Consider the following 17,224-nt stretch of genomic DNA (forward strand, 5'->3'; position numbering starts at 1 on the left):
CATGAGCTCATCAGTTTGAGTCATGCTTTCAATTACCTACTCTTTAGATAGGCAAACAACAAATTACCTCCATCAACAACAGGGGTCAACAAAACATAAGCTTTAAAACAAAGGTGGATTCACCCCAGGTCTGTGTCTTCTGGTGTTAGCATTTACCTGGACAGTATTACTTCCTTGTTTTAAGCAGAGTGATAAAAGCTCCTGAACAGATCACTGCTAAATACTCCCCCGCTAGTGCTTGCAGAGCTGGAGCCGAGAGTCAGAAACCATTTGCTTCTAACGTTGCACTCCTGTCCTGCATTGTAGCTGAGAAGCTGCCTTGGGAACAGGATCAAGAGGTCTTGGTTCTTACCGGGCAGGCAGGAGACCACCAGTGCCAGTCCCGCTGGCTCAGGGACGGGACTAGATGTAAGCCATCTGCTCAAGCCTTCATCATCTCAGGCTCACAGCAGCAAATACAAAATCCACTCCTTCTGCACAACTCAATGGGAGATAACGAGGAGCTTCCGATTATTTAACTGTGCAGCAGACCAATTTGAGCTGTTTTGAACCAAGCAGCTCAGCCCCATGCGCACCTCCTCGAACAAAGCTCAGCACGTCAGGCGAGCTCCTGCCAATTCAAGGGAGCTGCTGTGGCACTTGGCAGCTCTGCGTGTTACGTCCAACAAGCTGCCAAGCACCTCGTACAAAGACACATGCAGCAAGAAAGAACAAACACCTCCCAATTATTTGAAGTTATCCAAATTCGTGGATTTTCTCCCACAAAACGTACTCCATTTTCCATTTGTATTGACCTCATTTCAACTGAGAGTGCTTTCGATTAGGACTGGAAGCCTTTCACAAAAAGGCTGCTCACGTCAGAGTTTGTTCCCCGGCATCTTCGTCTACAGCTGAGGGCTTGCAGGTGGGGATCTCGGACAAATAATTGCTTGTTTGGTTTTGTAACCAGCCAAAAGCAAAACACTTATTCAGAGACATCTAGGAAGCCCAGATTTGTGGGAGACTTTACTTCCCCACTGTCTGCTCCACAGCCCAGCAGCATTTCAGTAGCTATGGGGTCCTCACACAGAGGAACTCTGTTCTGGGCTCATTTAAGGATGACAAATCCTTCTGAAAACAGCATTTGGAGCCAGTAGCAAATCTGTTCCTAAAGCTCAAACAATTTCAGTAGACACCCGGGAAGCCACAGAAACAGTCAAAAGTCAGTCCAGAATCGGGAATGTTAAGTGGATTTGTGCTTTAGAAGAAAATCAAGAGTGATTTTATGCACAGAAGTGACAACAAACAAAAGAGTTTCTTCATGCTCTGCAGTTCAGATCTCCATAAAAACTATACAGCTGCATGCAGAAACAAAGCCAGCCCTTGAGGAAAATCAGAGGGCACCATAACAATCTTCATTGTTGCTGGATTACCATACAAACACCAAGGTAAATTTGGAGACAAACACCCCCCCCAAACACTCAAAAAAAATCCAAATATTGTCCAAATACCTTCAATATCAGGATACTGAAGAGGTTCACCGTCCACACTTACACCTCTCAACACGTAGCATGTTAATAAATGGGAAACGCTGCTCTATAAGCACCAGACCTTTGTGGCATCAACACCATGCTGACATGTACACCACTGTGTATGAGATGCTGGGCTCACACGTACAGCTCACACCTGCTCAGGGATCCTGCACATGGATCCGGATGCACACAGCGGCAGTTTTCAATTAGCAGGACACATGTCCTGCCACCCACATCCTGCCCCTCAATGCCAGTTGGCATCTCCAGGTTTTGCCATTTAAAGGGTCATGTTGCAACACCGCAACAGAGGCATCCAGCAATGACGCAGCTGTCTCCAGACAGATGCTGTACACCCAAACGCCCAGAAAGAAGAGTACAACATTTCAGCTGGGCGTAGCTGAGTTAAGCACCACATGCTTGCCAAGCATATGTACTTACAGAGCTCCCCAAGCAGCTATGGAGAGAGCACTCCCCAGGGATTTCACTGGCTCTTAAACTTGGTCTTGATGCACTGGCCGCAAGTTCCATGACAGTAAAGGGACCACTCCACACTGGAAGCATTGGACACCTGCTAACATTGGTTTCACATTTTGGTGTGCTGTTTCCAGTGATAACAACAAGTCTCCAGGGACCTGACCTACAATACACTGCGCACGCTCAACAGTCCATCCTTGCCCTTAAAGGATCGGCTGGCCCTGCTAGCAGAGCAAGCACCCCCCTACACACCTGCACGAAGCATGCCGCATCGCAGCGGCTCCACAGCAGCTCTCCACAGCCATAAATCATGTTTTCAAATCCTCCACTCTCAGTCCAAATTGGAGCCTCCCAGGTCCTCTCCTCCTCCTGACCTACAGCTGTTGTAGGACAAAGATCTCACCCCAGCTACAACTCTGCAGCACAACTTTTGCTGCTACCAGGAGAAAGCCAGCATTTTGCATTTTCATAAAAGAGGAAAAAAGTATTGAATTTTAACCTTGCAGTACAGGTGACACCAACAAGAGCACAAGCGTGTCTCAGCCTAAGGAGGCATTTCATGGTAAACATATGCTTGTTAGCATGGCGAGGAGTGCAGATAAGGCTCTCAGGTTAGGTAAGATCAATGCCACCAAGTTTCATCTCCTTGTGCCACAGCGCAGACCTGTGCACTGTTTCCTGTGAGGATGAAGCAGATTCTCAGCATAAGAACAGCTCTTGGGACAACAAGAGATGATTTAAGATTAAGTAAACAGGACAGGCAAAATAGTGGGGTGGGGGTGTTTGTTTTTGTTTTTTTTTCCTGTTTCTTCCTTGTTTTCATCCAGTTAGGTCTCCTATCCACTCGGCCTCCAGAACCACTGGCAAAATGGGCTACAGCCTGTTGCTGTTAAAAACAGTACAAAAGCAAACAGAAGACAGGGTAATTTCTGTGTACACCACTGGGGGTATGTGCAGAGAGCAATCACTTGCAAAGACAGGAAAGTGGTACAATAAAACCCCCAAATGGGCCAGGGGGGTCAGAAGCTGGGCTGGAAAATAAGTTAAAATGGTATCTCTATAAAGAAATTTTTTTAAAAGTGTCCATTTTCTTTAGAAGGAGATTATTCCAGAGATGCACAGCACCTTCTATTAAACTGCCAGTTAAATACAGCCTTTTAGTGTCCCCTTCTGCCTGTCTCTTTCTTAACCACTGATAGTTTAAACAGCAAATACTCTGTTTGAATAGCATGAGGATTGTTGTCCAAATTCAATGCCTGACATTGAAATGGCTGCAGCACTGCACAGCACATACAGGACATTAATCACTTCAGGGGTTATATTTGTAGAAGAACAGGTGTCAAAGTTTTAAAATGATACACTATTGTCTAGTTTCCCAATGGGGTGATGGAAATGAGACAAAGAGGAGGTAGAAAAGAGGAAGAAAATCTAAAACGCTCTGGCTACATGAAAATGCTCTCAACAAACAGAAGCCCTATAGGAACAAACAGTCTTCTGAGCTGATGTTCCAATCTTACTATTACTACAACTTTTACAGAAACAGACCTCTTTGAGGGAAGGCGCTAGCCCTGAGCCACTATCTTCTACGCCCCAGGGAAATTTCCCTTTCAGGTGAGTCCCAACTCACAGCAAAGCATTTAGCAAAACAGAGCTGAAGATTTTCACATCAGAGCTTCCTTATTCCTCCTCCTCCTCTGCCTGCAATCAAACAGAAACCGGTATGACATAATGCCTCTGTATCACTGCTTGTTCTGTGACGAGCCTGAGCTGCTAGAGGAAGGTGAGGAGTAAAGGGAAAGAGAATGAGATAAGAAGCAAGGTTATAAAACCTCAGCTCCAAAACCTGAGCTTGTAGTGTAGCTATTTGCAAGTGCAAATGAAAGATGCTGTGCTCTTCTGAGAGAGGGAGGCTGTCGGAGGAAAACATGCCAGGAAACAGCTGGAAACAAAAGCTGAAGGAGACGAGGCGGAGCAGGAGGAGACATTTTCCACGGCGTTTCCTATGTGACTTATATACTGAAACAACCAAACAAAAAACTGTATGCACCAAGAGAAGTGGACAAAGCCATAATGGGATCTGGATAAAGCAAAACCTACTCGCTTTTTAAAAATAAAAAATTACAGAGAAACTTTTAATCCCAGTTATTAGAAGAACATTCCACCCATTTCAGATTTATACAGCTCAGTTCGTATTACCTTTGTGCACTTAGGGCTCAGAAACATACCAACAGCCATGCAAAAGCAAAGCTTTCAGACAGGGGATTAGAGGTGGTGAGAACTGCCTAGTGCCATCAAGAGCTTTGCAGAATAACTCTCCATCTTTACAAAAACACAACAAGACAACCACCCTCTGGAAACACCCCTCCTGCAGTGCTGTGCATCCTTAATCCTGACTGGAGAGAGAACTGAAGACATCAAAAACTGCCAGGCACAGAGTTTGAGGTTTGTTTTTTGTTTGTTTGTTTGTGTGCTTTGGGTTTTGTTTTAATAGTAAGCCACAGCTAGTTAGTCCCACACCAAGCAGAGATGGAGGTTCAACACCATACGCTTGGAAATATTTTTCACACAAAGGATAAACAATGGAGAAAAAAAGAGATGCAGGAGTTGTTCCTCAGCTAAAGACTCCTCTGATGAGATCGGTTTTGTGCCCCTGATGGCAGGGAAGTGAACATCCCTGAAGGACACTGATGCAAGTGCTGGCAGACATAGGGAATTGCTGCAACAACCACTCTCCACTCTGCAAGCCATCAAAAGACATTTCTAGCAGCACGAGCAGTGCGGTCCAGCTGGAGCACTCCCTGCAGATCAATTCTGCAGCTGCCACAGAAACGTGAAGGCAAAGCTGCACTTAGAACATTTTTGACTCAATCCCCTTCACATCAGAGCGCTAAAACCCTCAAAATAAAACGTTATTCCAATGATTACAGTCAAGCCAGAAAATAAACAGCAGCTTTCACTGGCATACAGCATCTGAAACAGGAGGCCAGCCCAGCCGGACAGCTCATGTGTACCACCAACAGCGACAACGCTGCTCCGGCAGACAGCAGGAACGCACCCAGTGGCACATGGCCAGGTGAGGAGGCAGCGGCAGCAGCAAAGCAGCACCAGGATCAATGTTTCCTTCCCTGCTAATGCCAAAGAGAGCTCTGACACACTGCAACAACACCAGGATGAGCACTCAGCTGCAATCTCAAGGCTGTGCTCAACATCTACAGCTCTCCTTTCTATGCCCAGAAGGTGTCACCACATCAGCGTTGCTCACACTGAGGTTTTACCAGACACAGGTACACCCAGCAACTGTTTCCTCTATGCTCAAGGTTTGATGCTGTCAGGTATTTACAGAGTTCCTATCCTTACAGTAGCTGCAGAAGTTTAAAGAACTACTTCAGCCACACGCTTCATTAAGGCTCGGGAAAAATGAACCAGCAATGGCAAACTCCACAGCAGTGCGGCAGGACCTCCAGCCAAACACAGCAGCAAACACAGAGGCTGCAAATGAGAAGCAAGAGACCACCTCCCTGATCAGTCTTGGAAACTGGACAGGCAAGGAGTGGAAGCATCGAGAATCATCCCCTCACATACCCTCCTTGTCAGTGAGGAAGGAGAGACAAGGTGCCCCCTTTCCTCCATCCCTGCGTACACTGGTTGTGGCACAGACGATCTCCTGGTTGGAAGTGACTAATGTGAAGACTGCTACAAAGCAAAGCAGAGCAGTTTTACAGGTGATGTTTCTGGGTGCGCACTGGTGACTGAGGGGTCACAGGACATACCGAGAGAGTAATTGCTGTAGAGAAAGACTTCAAAGGGACAGCTTAGGGACCTCCAAATTTAGACAGCTGCACAAAAACAACCAGAGGGAAAAGACATCCAAAGCTGTGGGTCACTCAGATAAAAAACCTAGTAATTAAACACCAGTGGTAAGGTCCCCAGGCAAACAGCACTGGCTGGGAGGGTCCTGGCCACCTCCTAGGGCTGAGCAGTGCCTACAGCCACCCTTCATTAACATTGTCTCTCCCTGCCCTCCCGGCCAGGGACAGGGCACAAAGCTACACTGCCCCAGACCTTGCTACTTGCACAGGCACTGAGCTGTGGTGGGCTTACCACCCCTGCCCAAAAACTGAATCCCTTGAACTTCTGCTACAGGTGAAGAGCTCTTGGGAAACAGTTTTTATCTGGACCATAAAACCTGTTAGTAGCTATTGCAATTGAGCACTTAAGTTGCCTTTTTCCTAACATTTCCTTGGGGTTTTGGATAGCAGTGGAGTAACAGAGCACCAAAGAACAGTGCTCAAATAAAGGCACCAAGCCTCAGCTAAGGGATGGGGTTGAAACAAGGCATCAGGGCTCACTGCACTAAGGGCGGTCACAGCACCATCCCTGTGGCAGGGCAACACTTTCAGTTTAGCTTTCACATGCTCTTTGAAAGGAGATCAGAGTGCGGACAGAAGGCTTCCTTCTCAACACTTTCTTAATACAAGCTGAGGACAGGGAAAAAAATAAAAATAAAAATCCATACCCTTCCCAGTCAAAGCCATCTGCTCAGAAACACACTCTACTCTTTCCCCTACACACATCTCTCTCTGCCTATGGGAACAGCAGCAAGTGAGGGGGAAGGCTCTGCTGCAGCAAAAGCCCATCATGTGAGGATGGAGCACATAACATTCAAGTCTGCATGGTGAGACCAGCCTGGCCCTATTTCTGGTGCACATGGGGCACTGTCTCATACGGCAGCAATGGCACTTGTGCCTCCTGAGCATGCTCCCATGAAAGGAGTCCTCCCCTGACTCACCCAAGCAGGGCTTGCTTCTCAAGCAAGCCAACAAACCAGCTAGGCAAGACCATTTCAGCACAAGCACATGAATAACTAGATATTCCCAAATAGAAGTATGGCACAGTAGTGACAAAGCTATGAGTCCTTCAGGTGAGGAATCGGCTTGCCTTCCTTTTGCAGGACACATACACTGCCCCTACTTTCACATGTAGCTCCAGCACATTGTGTTGACCTGTGACCAGAGACATTTCTGTCCTGCTTCAGCACTTGGGGAAGGACAAGAACAGACCTCAAGTAGACAACTTAAGCACCAAAGTGATCTGTGTAGTTGACTCATAACCATGAGTAAGGCAGGTAGTTTTGCTTTGAGTCAGCTGTAACACCACGGCTCAGAGCACAGGGGCCAGAGCAGCCCTCCCCTGTACCTTGGGAGAAGGAGAGAGTGCTGAGAGGAAAGGGCATTCAAGGGAAAGGCAGGATTTTTCAGTTCCCAGGTGAGGTCCTCTGGCTGTCAAGAGCAGCGGTGGGCCTCCAGGAATGGCACCCTGCCTCCACAACTGCAGATTTGTGGAGCAGACTGGGTGAAAGTTGGGAAGGAGGACAACACTGGAAGCCCAGAAGAAAGAACCATAATATTCTCCCCAAAGCCCACATTTTTGCCAAAGTACTAGTAAGATGGCTTAATTCAGGGCCTTTTGATGGCTGGCCATGGAAAAGTAAAAGTCCACCTCAGTTACAAACCCTCCTGGGGATGGGAGGTGACAATATACAGCCACATGACACAGCCAGCACTCCTGGGGGCAGATCCTGCTCTGCACAGGGAATGCTTAGCCTGATGCTCCTGGAGACTGATACACTTGGCAACTTTGGCATGAACCTACTAAGAAACACGCAGGTGACAACCAGACCTCAAATCCCCCCTCAAAATGCTGTTTTTACATCACCAGAAGTTCTGTATCCAGTGTCCTTGCAGCTCAGGTGCAGCAATGGTCAGGGGCATCACTCATGCCTCCTACTGCAAAGGCCATCAGCATCCAGGGAGCAACAACCACCTCTACATATACGGACCAGATTAATTTCTAACAGCAATTTACATAAAGGACATTGCTAAGGGCTTGCTATACACAATAGGAACTGCAGTGTCTAATTTAAGACACACCTGACTTAGTACAAGGTGCCAAGCTATAAGACTAAGTCGAGAAGCGATGCTTCGGCTCAGGGATCCTGAACAAGGATGGACAGAAGTGACTACGATGTTTTAAGAAAAACACAGCTCATACCGCACCCATGGCTTTCAGAAACTGGATGTAAGCAAGTAGAGGATGCTTGCTGCTTACTGCTCTCAAAAGCATTGCTGATAGAAAAAGGGCTGTCTCTTGGTTGCTGGCTCTTCCGACACCCAGCCACTTGTGGAGAAGAGAGGAATCCCTCAAACCCTGCCAAGTGTACGGCAGATAAGCAGCAGCAAAAAATACAGAGCTTCATTTACAAAGCATCACTTTTAAAGGTATGCCTTCCCTAAGCTGAAGGGACAATCCATTTCACACTGCATTTCTAAAAACCTGTGTCAAAACATTGGCCAACACAGTAAAAGCAGGAGAGCCCAATGAGACAGAGATGGCACAATGGCTTTACCCCTCCCCACCGGAGGTTAGGGATCTGAGCTTGACATGACATGTTCCAATCACAAGATCAACCTAAAACATACTCTGTTTCACACCGATAGCAGCAAGTTCTGTCTTCTGGACAGATCAAAGAAGTAGAAGATGATACAATACTTGTTTCAAATTGGGATGTGGGGTCTGGGAGGGGATGAGGAGGATGACGCACTCATGAGTAAAAACATTTACAAAAAGAACCTCTATATAACATTCCACCTTTGCAGTTTTGGGACAGCATTAGGCATGTGTCAAAAAGGAGGGCAGGCACTAGCTGTTCACAAAATCTAAGTGCCTTCACATCTGGGGATGGTCTCTGTCACGGCAGAGTGAAAGCACGCTGATGGAGAAGCATACGCACATCCCAACCGCACCAGAGATGGAGGGAATTTGGTTGCCAAGGCTGTCAGGAATACCAGCAGTACCAAAATCACAGATATCAAAGCTTCTCCACCTGATTATCCAAAAGACATATAGCTTCGCAGAAGCAGGGGCTATCAGAGCATATATTATGGTGAAAAAACAGTATGTGACTTAATTCTCTAATTAGGAATGGGTTCAACTGCCCACAGAAGATGAGGGAAGGTTATGAAAATATTAGTTCACTGAGACTTCTTTTCCTAGGAAGAAGAGGGTGGTATTTTGTTATAAAATAGCAGGTACAGAGACAAAGCTTTTACAGCCATAGCCAAAGTCACCATTCTTTGGGTTTTATGTATATATCAAAGAACCCACTGCACACTCACTTTGCAGTCATACTTATTACTCCTGCATTGCCTGCTTCAAAACAGTGGTCAAAACCTTTTCTATCAGAAGACAATTCCAACCGTAACACTTCACTTAACCACCCCATTACACCCTTCATCCCTTTCTGCTTCTAAATGCTAACCCTCAGGAGCAGCTCTACAGCTCCCAGATGAGGCAGGCTCTTCAGAGACACAAACTCTCTTCAGGGAAGCTTAAAAGCGCCAAGCACCTCCTCGAAGGCAAACCACACCAGCTCAGCCAGGAACCCAAGGAGATGAATGATACCACAACCTTTTAGTTCCAGAATTTGCTGCTCTCATTTCACAAGCATCCTGAATTCTGAGTCACCACCTCTCCGTAAATCTCTGCGGAACAGGTGCGGGCTTGCATCAGCTCCTATGAAGCTGGTAGTAGCTCTGAGGACCGAACATGCAGTTAGGAGCCAAGCCTTGCCGCAACTTTACGCTCTGAATTCAGCCAGCTTCAACACAAAGCATTGAGAAGCACCCAGTTCCCTCAGACTCCTGCTTCCAGGCAAAACTAAGCACCACCTGCTCCAGCCCTGGGGTTGGTTGTGGTGATGATGCAGGGTCTGAACTGGATTGCTTCTGTCAAACCTTTGGGGATGTTATTTTGCACGGAGGCTGAGGCGGAAGGATGACAGATTGAAAGCCACCCCAGGCCATGCACCCCGCCAGGCCATGTTATGCTTTAACTGTGGTGAGGGGATGCAGGAAATACTGCAGTACCACTCCCTGGCTCTTAATTATAGTCTTGTGACACTGTAGTTAATGGTCTGTCATGGGCTTCATTAGAAACCTTCATGTTTGCAGGAGGCAGACCAACTAAGCTGTGCTGGTGGTAGCCAGCTACCAAGTGATAGCAGCTCTGGCCTAGAAATATTGCTCCTGTTCTTTTGTTACAGGCCCGCTTCCCCTCGGTACTTCTGGGTCCTTGCATTAACCCCTGTGGCGGCCAAGGGAAATCGGGGTGGCTTTTCAAGGAGGGTGCCGGGGCAGAGCTCCGCTTGGCAACGTCCAGCTGCACCGTGGGATTCCCGCATCCGGGGATTACATCAGACACCGACCCCTCTGCCAGTCTCTCTGGCCCAATTCTCATGTGGATCTTTAGGGAACAGCCGTGGCCTTTCTGCCGCCAGCAGCGCGACCCCCTGATAAACCGCGCGATGCTTCCAGTTAATTAAAAAAAAAAAACAACAAAAACGGAGGAAGAAAATAAAAAGGAAGCCATGTCCTCACTCCCCAGCGCTGCCCCCCCGCGGGCTGGGACCCCTCGGAGGGGTCCCTGCCGCCTCCCGTGCGGCAGAGGCCGCCCCTACGGCTCGGGCACCCTACGAGGGCGCCGGCTCCTGCCCCCCCCGGCCCGCCCTTACCATTGCTGTAGGCGTAGGGGGACTCGGAGGCGCCGTCCTGCAGGCTCTCCAGGATCTCCCCCTTCCCCACGTCGCTGTCCCCCACCAGCAGGAACTTGAGGAGGTAATCGTAGCTCTTCACCGGGCTGCCCTGGGTTCCCATCCTTCCTCTCATCGGCCGGGAGGCCCAGTCCGCATCCTCCGCCCGCCGGCCTCAGGGACCGGGGACACCGCGGGCCTCTCCCCGCGCCGCCGCTCACAGCCGGCCCGCCGCCTCGCCTCCCATCTTCCGCCGAGGGACGCGCTGGGGACCTGCGGCGAGAGGACGAGGAGGAGGAGGAGGCAGAAGAAAACGGCCCGGCCCCACCGGCTCCTCAGCGCCCCCCGCCGCTGACAAAGCCCCCGCCCGCACAATGCGCCGCCGCCCCGCCAGGCCCCGCGTCCCCCAGCCCGCCCCGGCGATCCCCCGCGCCGAACCGAGCCGAGCCGAGCCGAGCCGGGCCGGGCCGGGCCGGGCCGGACTCACCCACCTCAGGGCCGCGACCGAGCCGCGCCACCGCTACCACAGCCGCAGCCTCCGCCTGGCGCTGCCGTGCAGGGCCGAGGGAGAGCAGCGGCAAGGCCCGCCCCCGACCTGAGTGCCGCCCCTCCCATAGGCTCGGCGTCGCGTCCGTCAAAGCCGGCCTCGCCCCGGCGCGCCCCCCTCCGGGCTCTGGAGGGGCGGGGCCGGCGGAGGGGGCGGGGGTACGGACTACATGTCCCGGCGTGCCTTGCGGGGGGCGGCCGCGGCGGCGCGGGGCGCGCCGGAGCAGGGCATGATGGGACAGCGAGTCCAGGGGTGCCCAGGCGGGGCCCGGGCCGGCGTGTGGGGGCACCCGGGTTTGGGGGGACACCCGGGTCTGGGGTGGGCATCCAGGCTTGGGGTGGGCATCCAGGCTAGGAGGCACCTGGGGTGTGGGATGGGCATCCAGGCTTAGGGGGCATCCAGCTACCAGGGGCACCCAGGAGCAGTGTGGGCGTCCGGGGTGGTGGGGAAGGTGCAGGCACCCCACTGTTGGTGGGGCAGGCCTGGGGAGGGCTGACGGGGCAGCTGGCACCTATCGAGGGCTGGGGCCAGAGAGGTGACATCCAGTGTGTTCCCAGGGGACAGGGACGGCTGCAGAGCTGTGGATGCCAGGCTGAGCCTCTACCCACTAAGGGCTGTGGCACCAAGAACTGCCCCTGCAGCTTCAGGGGCACCTTACCAGGACAGCCAACCTCCTTTGAAACCCTTGGCATCAGCCTGGTGGCAGCCTCTGGGAAGTCCCGTCTCCGTGAGAAGCTGCTCCGGGGCCCAGTCCTGCAGGGTTCCCATGGGAAGGTGCTGTTGCCTAGCTAGGCGAGGGTGCCCTCGCTGCCATCATCACTGACAAACCCCTATGCCAAACAAAGCATCCTGGCTAATCTCTTTAGAGCCGGGCAGACTGCTAATGAAGTTCTCAGCCTGGCTGCCTCCAGTTAGTCCCATTTAAAATTATGTGTGTGTGCCCCCAGCCCCAGAAGTGAGGGGCCCCCAGCCCAGCGAGTGCTGGGCATGTTCATCAGCATGCTGGGATGCTGCGGCTGCCCTGGCTCCTCTGGGGAGTTTCCAGCAGCTGTGAGCGCCAGAGAGCTCTGGAAAGGACTGAAGAGTGTGGCAGAACCTCTCCATGAAGTCAAATTAAGATTGAGGGTCAGCCCTACAGATGTGCTGGAAGAGCAGGAGGTGAGGTTGGTTTGTTTGGCTGGGACCATCAGGCTGTGCGTTCCTGGCTCTGCTGCAGCATTATGGGGTGCCAGGAACCTCTTCCCACCTGCATGCATGGCTGTGCTTGCACACGGGTACCCTACTACCTCCCCCCTACCCAAGGGGTTTAGTGTCAGGGAGGGGGCAAACCCCCATGAACCCCAACTCACCCAGGCGTTAGTGTCACTCGTGGATGGAGGGGGAGAGGGGATGGAGGAAGAAGGGATGGAGGGAGGAGGAAAGGGGATGGATGGATGGAGAGGAGTGGGTGGAGGAGGAGAAGGGATGGCTGGACTGGGGCTGGAGGGTGGGAGGGCTGGGGCAGTAAGTGGGGGACAGTTTGGCCATGGTTTCTGGTGGTAGATGTGGCAATCAGGTTAAGAAGAGGAAGATGGTTGGGGGAGAAGACTGTCCGAGCCATGGGGTGAGGCCGCCAGCAACCTGGTGCCCATGAGATGTCTGGACCAGGAGTGCTGGCACTAAGAACCAGCCAGGCAAACTCTGCTGGAGCCAGGATACCTGCACTGCTGTGGACACCTGATGTTGTCCAAGAGGGATGGAGAAAGGGGAAAACCACCCTAAACCCACCAGCATTCACCCAGCCCCCGCTGCCAGAGCTGCAGCACTCCTGCCCAGCCCAGCCGGTCCCTCCAAGTCTCCAGAAATATAGAGACAGTGAGAGGTTGTGTCACATCAGCCCAAAGCAGGAGGGCTGATTGCAAAGGGCTGTGCAGCTCAGCACCCAGCTCCGGCAGGGCTGGGCTTCTCCCCAGCACATGATGGAGGAAGTGACCTCCCAGCTTGAGCTTTTCCCCTTGACCTCACTGCCAAACTACCCTGGAAATGGCTCCCCTAGGAGAAAGGAGGTCCCACAGGAGGGTTGGAGATTGTCCTGTCCCACCATGGGGTGGTGGGTGCATCCCAGTGCTGGTGGCAATGGGTGAGCATCACTGGGGCACTGCTGGGGAAGGGCATGAGCCTCTGCTCTGCCAGGAGCAGCTTTGTGCCACAGTGGAGACCAGTATCACCACAGGTCACAGTGCAAGGAAGCACCTGGGATGTGCAGGGACCTCACAGACACCAGCGAGTGGTTCAGCTCCATCTTGATGGGCCAGCACAAGGTGAAAGCCATGACGGGGGGACAGGATGGTACCTACCACCCAGCCCCATCATCCTCCAGCACTCCCAGCCACTGCTTTGTTCCTGTCCTCTTCAAGCTTTCAGGCTGCAGCCCCCAGCCCCAGGCACAGTGGTCCCACCTCCCTCTGTCCTGCCCCTTCTCTGATCCTCTCCCAGTTTTGAATCCCTTCCCATCTGCCTTGTGCTGGGAGGACACCAGCATCCATCACATCCTTCCCTGTTGCCTGCTACAAAGATGCCCCCCCATGTAGCCCAGGTGTCCTGGGTCCCTCTACTCCTCCTGCCTCGCCTTCCTGCTCCCCTGCCTCTTCCCAGCCCTTCTGTCTCCACTGTTTCTGTGAGTCTGGGAGCCTGATGCTGCATGAGACCCCCAGCCTTTGTATAACCAGTGCTGCAGCATCTCAGCGCAGGATCAGGGCTCTTGTATTGCCCAGCGGCATGGAAGCCTATGGCTCTTGGCTCAGCAGAGCTGATGGCAGCCCACCCTCGGGCTGGTGAGTCAGCTCCTCTGCTCCGCTTTCCTCCAGCCTCCGCTCCTCCTCCTCCTCTGCTCCCTGGCCTGTGCTCCTCAAGTTGCAGCAGCAGCAAGACTTCTTGCTTTTATAAAATATTAATTACTGCCCAAACCTGTCTTTTACTGCATGGCTGATTCATGTTCCTCCCTTGGGGATTGCTCTGCGTCAAGCAACGGGCCAGGACAGCAGCATCCGTGAGTGCATGGATAGCCCCCAGCACCGACTCCTCTGCCAAAGATCCCCCAAAAGTGGTGCTGGCAAAGGGGAATCTATAAAAAGGGCTGAAGTGTGTTGGACCGAGAGGAGGCAAACAGCAGCTGGCAAAGCCCAAGCAGCTCCACCATGCCAGCCAGGCAGCCAAAGGGACTTTTCACCCTTTGGAGGTGATGGACTGGCATCATGCAGCGCCGGGGAGCGGGCAGTGATGAATGCATCAGTCCTCAGTCAGCTGAGACACAAGCTCTGGGCACCAAGATGCCTTGCCTGAGAAACCCATGGGTGGCAGGACCCCACTGCCCCACAGCTCTGGGGACAAGGGACCCTCCTGTGCTCCGGCGAGCTGTCCCCCCTGGGTCCTGTGCTGCATGCAGAAGGGTGATGCTCTGACCCTGGGGAAGGCAGGTGGTAGAGCCCTTCCCTCCATGCTCATAGAGTGAGGGGAGATGGCAGAGCTCTGGGGTGAGGGGCTGTCCCCTGCTTCGGTGGTCCCAGCCTGACTCTCTCCCCTCTCCTGCAGCCTGAGGGCTTGAGCTCATTTGCTGCCTTGGAACCATGTGGTGTAAACCCCTTTGGGGGGTGATTGTTTTGATGAGGGGTTGTATCCCCACAGGGTAAGGGTATCCTCACACTCAGCACGTTCGTCTGTGTGGCAGGGGCCAAACACAGCCCTCTCTGTCCTCCCACTCCTGCCTGCCCAGCTCATCCAGCCTCTACAAAAGCAGAATGAAATAGCAGATGTCCTGCTGACTCTATCTGGAGCTGCTGCCACTCCCAGCCACTGCCGACAGCATTCCCCAGAGAGTGGGGGTAAAGCCTGCAGAGAAACTCTTACTCTAGAACAGAGCCTGGGATGGCAGAGCAGAGGAAGCAGAGAGGGGAAAAAAAGTCCAGGAGGAGAGAAAAAGCCATTCCTCTCCTTTCTATCATCCCATCAGATCCAAAGTGGCAGGGAATGGGCAGAGGAAGAAGATTGGGCAGGAATCTTGATTTTGTTTCTCTTTCCTAAGCCTCTGGTTCTCAGTCCTGCCACTCCTCCAGGGCCAGCCCCAGAGTCTTGGTTTATGGCTCATTCAAGTGATTTGTCACCTCCTTGGTGGGATGGTGGAAACCAAACCAGAGCCCAGACTGATGGGAATCTTTGCAAGAGAGGAGCAGCGCAGAGAAAATGCTGGGGTTGTTTCAGGGGCTGATGGCAGCATGCTGCAGGAGGCAGCAGCCTCAGCATAAGGCAAACGTAGAGGGGTGATCCCAGCAGAGGTTTGCTGTGGCGTAGGGATGCTGTCATGGCTGTGCACTCAGTCGGCTGTGCTTGACACTCAGCTGGCCTGGAGCAACGCTGCTTCACCGCTGGGCTCCTGCGGTATGGCACACGGCAGCTGCGAGGGAGCCCGGCTGCAAGCCTGAGCATCCAGGGAAGCTGCTCCTTCCCCATCCGCTGGCTGCCAAGGAACAGCCCTCTGGGGCTCTGCTAGTGACAGTGCTCTGGTCGCAGTCACACACCAGCTCTGCATGGCCTCAGAAAACTACCTGCAAGTGGTGGGCACCCTGGGCCAGCTTGGACGATGGCACACTATAGAAGGCAGGTGGACTGGGTGCTGCTGGCTGGGCAAGAGGCAGCTGGGTACAAACTGCTGAGGAGAAAGAAGAGGAAGAAAAAGGAGAAGGAGGAAGAGGAAAAGAAAAGGAAAAAGGAAAAGGAAAAGCAAGCAGAAGAAAAATTCTGCTCTAACGTGAGAAGGAGCGGAGTGGCCCCAAGGCACCCATCATTTCTAGGCACAGCTTGTGCTCCTGCTCAGACTGCAGAGGTTTGTCCCCCTCCGTCCTATCTGTCATGGTCAGGCTGAACAGCAACACATTGCATGGGCAGGCTTGTGGACAACAAAGGAGCCCCTCACTGAATCACAGCAAAAAACAGGGCTGGAAGAACATCACCTGGACCATTTCCCAGGCCTGAGGCAGGATCCACCAGATCAGCACTCCTCCTTGCAAGAGCTTCATATTTTGGCCTTAGCAGAACACTCTCAGCTGGATGAGTGGTGAAATACCATCTGTGTGTGGAGAGCAGAGATCAAGTAACCGCCTGGCTGGGACAAGCAGCCCACTCGGACAAGCCGACCCTCCAGTAGCCTCCCTGCCCAGTCCCTGTTCAGTGGCAGACACTGCTGCAGGCAGCCACACACGGGTACTCAGTAGCAAGTTAAACAAGAGGGAAGAGCTCGATTTTTCTCCCAACATCTTTATTCTAGTGTAATCAAAATCCATTTAAGTTCTAATTAAAAGGTTTAATTAACCAAAAAATGCACACCTGTCAGCAGAACAAAGATCTCCATCTCTAAACTCTCAAACACAAGCACCTGCCTCTCTGGTCCCAGCTGTGCACGGCCCTGCTGCCACAAGCCCTGCTAGCATTGCCATTGCACTGCCAGGCGCTGCTGTCTGCAGAGATGGTACCGTGATGAGCATGAAGCAAGTCTGTTTACTAAGCCAGGGGTTCTTCCCTGGACCAGTAAGCTGGACTGCTGCATTTTAAATCAGGGCTGTGGTGGGAAGGAAGTCACCTTTTAAAGCATTTTAAAACAGTGTGTTGCTACTGTGTGAGCACTTTGCTCCTGCTTAACACTTGGTAGTTTATGTGAATGCAAAGAGAAAATGTACCGCTGCTTTTTAATCAGCATATCAAATTGCCTCACCATCTCTTACGTGCACACACAAACACAGACGTACTGCTAATTAAACTGCAAATGCTTCAACACTCTTTTATAATACTTTATTTAAAAACTGAAAACATTATCAGTAGGACTGACTGCAATAGTTGTAAAGTTCTCACGAAGTTTCCCCGTGCCAGATGTTTAAATAACACTACGGACAGGAGGCATGGGTGCAGCCCACTCCACCCACAGTGAGCATAGAGCAGGGCCCTGGCTCGAGAGCCTCCCTGGGCAAGCAGCCACCCAGCACTTCCACCTGCTCCTGAGCCTCATCACCCATCTGGAAATGAAGGGTTTACATTCTGTCACTTGCAGCATTGATAATCGCATATACCCTCCTCATA

At 52.0% G+C, this 17,224-nt stretch overlaps 1 protein-coding gene across 1 annotated transcript in view; it reads right to left on the reverse strand.

Moving 5' to 3' along the window:
• The window catches only part of RAB40C (RAB40C, member RAS oncogene family), a 37,819-nt gene extending 26,622 nt beyond the window's left edge, over positions 1 to 11,197 (reverse strand). Inside the window, exons 1-2 of the mRNA XM_075105901.1 lie at positions 11,064 to 11,197; positions 10,555 to 10,845 (exon numbers count right to left, since the gene is read on the reverse strand). Coding sequence (XP_074962002.1) covers positions 10,555 to 10,708 — 154 coding nt within the window. The 5' untranslated portion in view covers positions 10,709 to 10,845; positions 11,064 to 11,197. The remainder of the gene's footprint in view (positions 1 to 10,554; positions 10,846 to 11,063) is intronic.
• Between the last annotated feature and the right edge of the window lie 6,027 nt (positions 11,198 to 17,224).

Source organism: Phalacrocorax aristotelis, chromosome 10 (genome assembly GCF_949628215.1).
Source record: "Phalacrocorax aristotelis chromosome 10, bGulAri2.1, whole genome shotgun sequence".
NCBI lineage: Eukaryota > Metazoa > Chordata > Aves > Suliformes > Phalacrocoracidae > Phalacrocorax > Phalacrocorax aristotelis.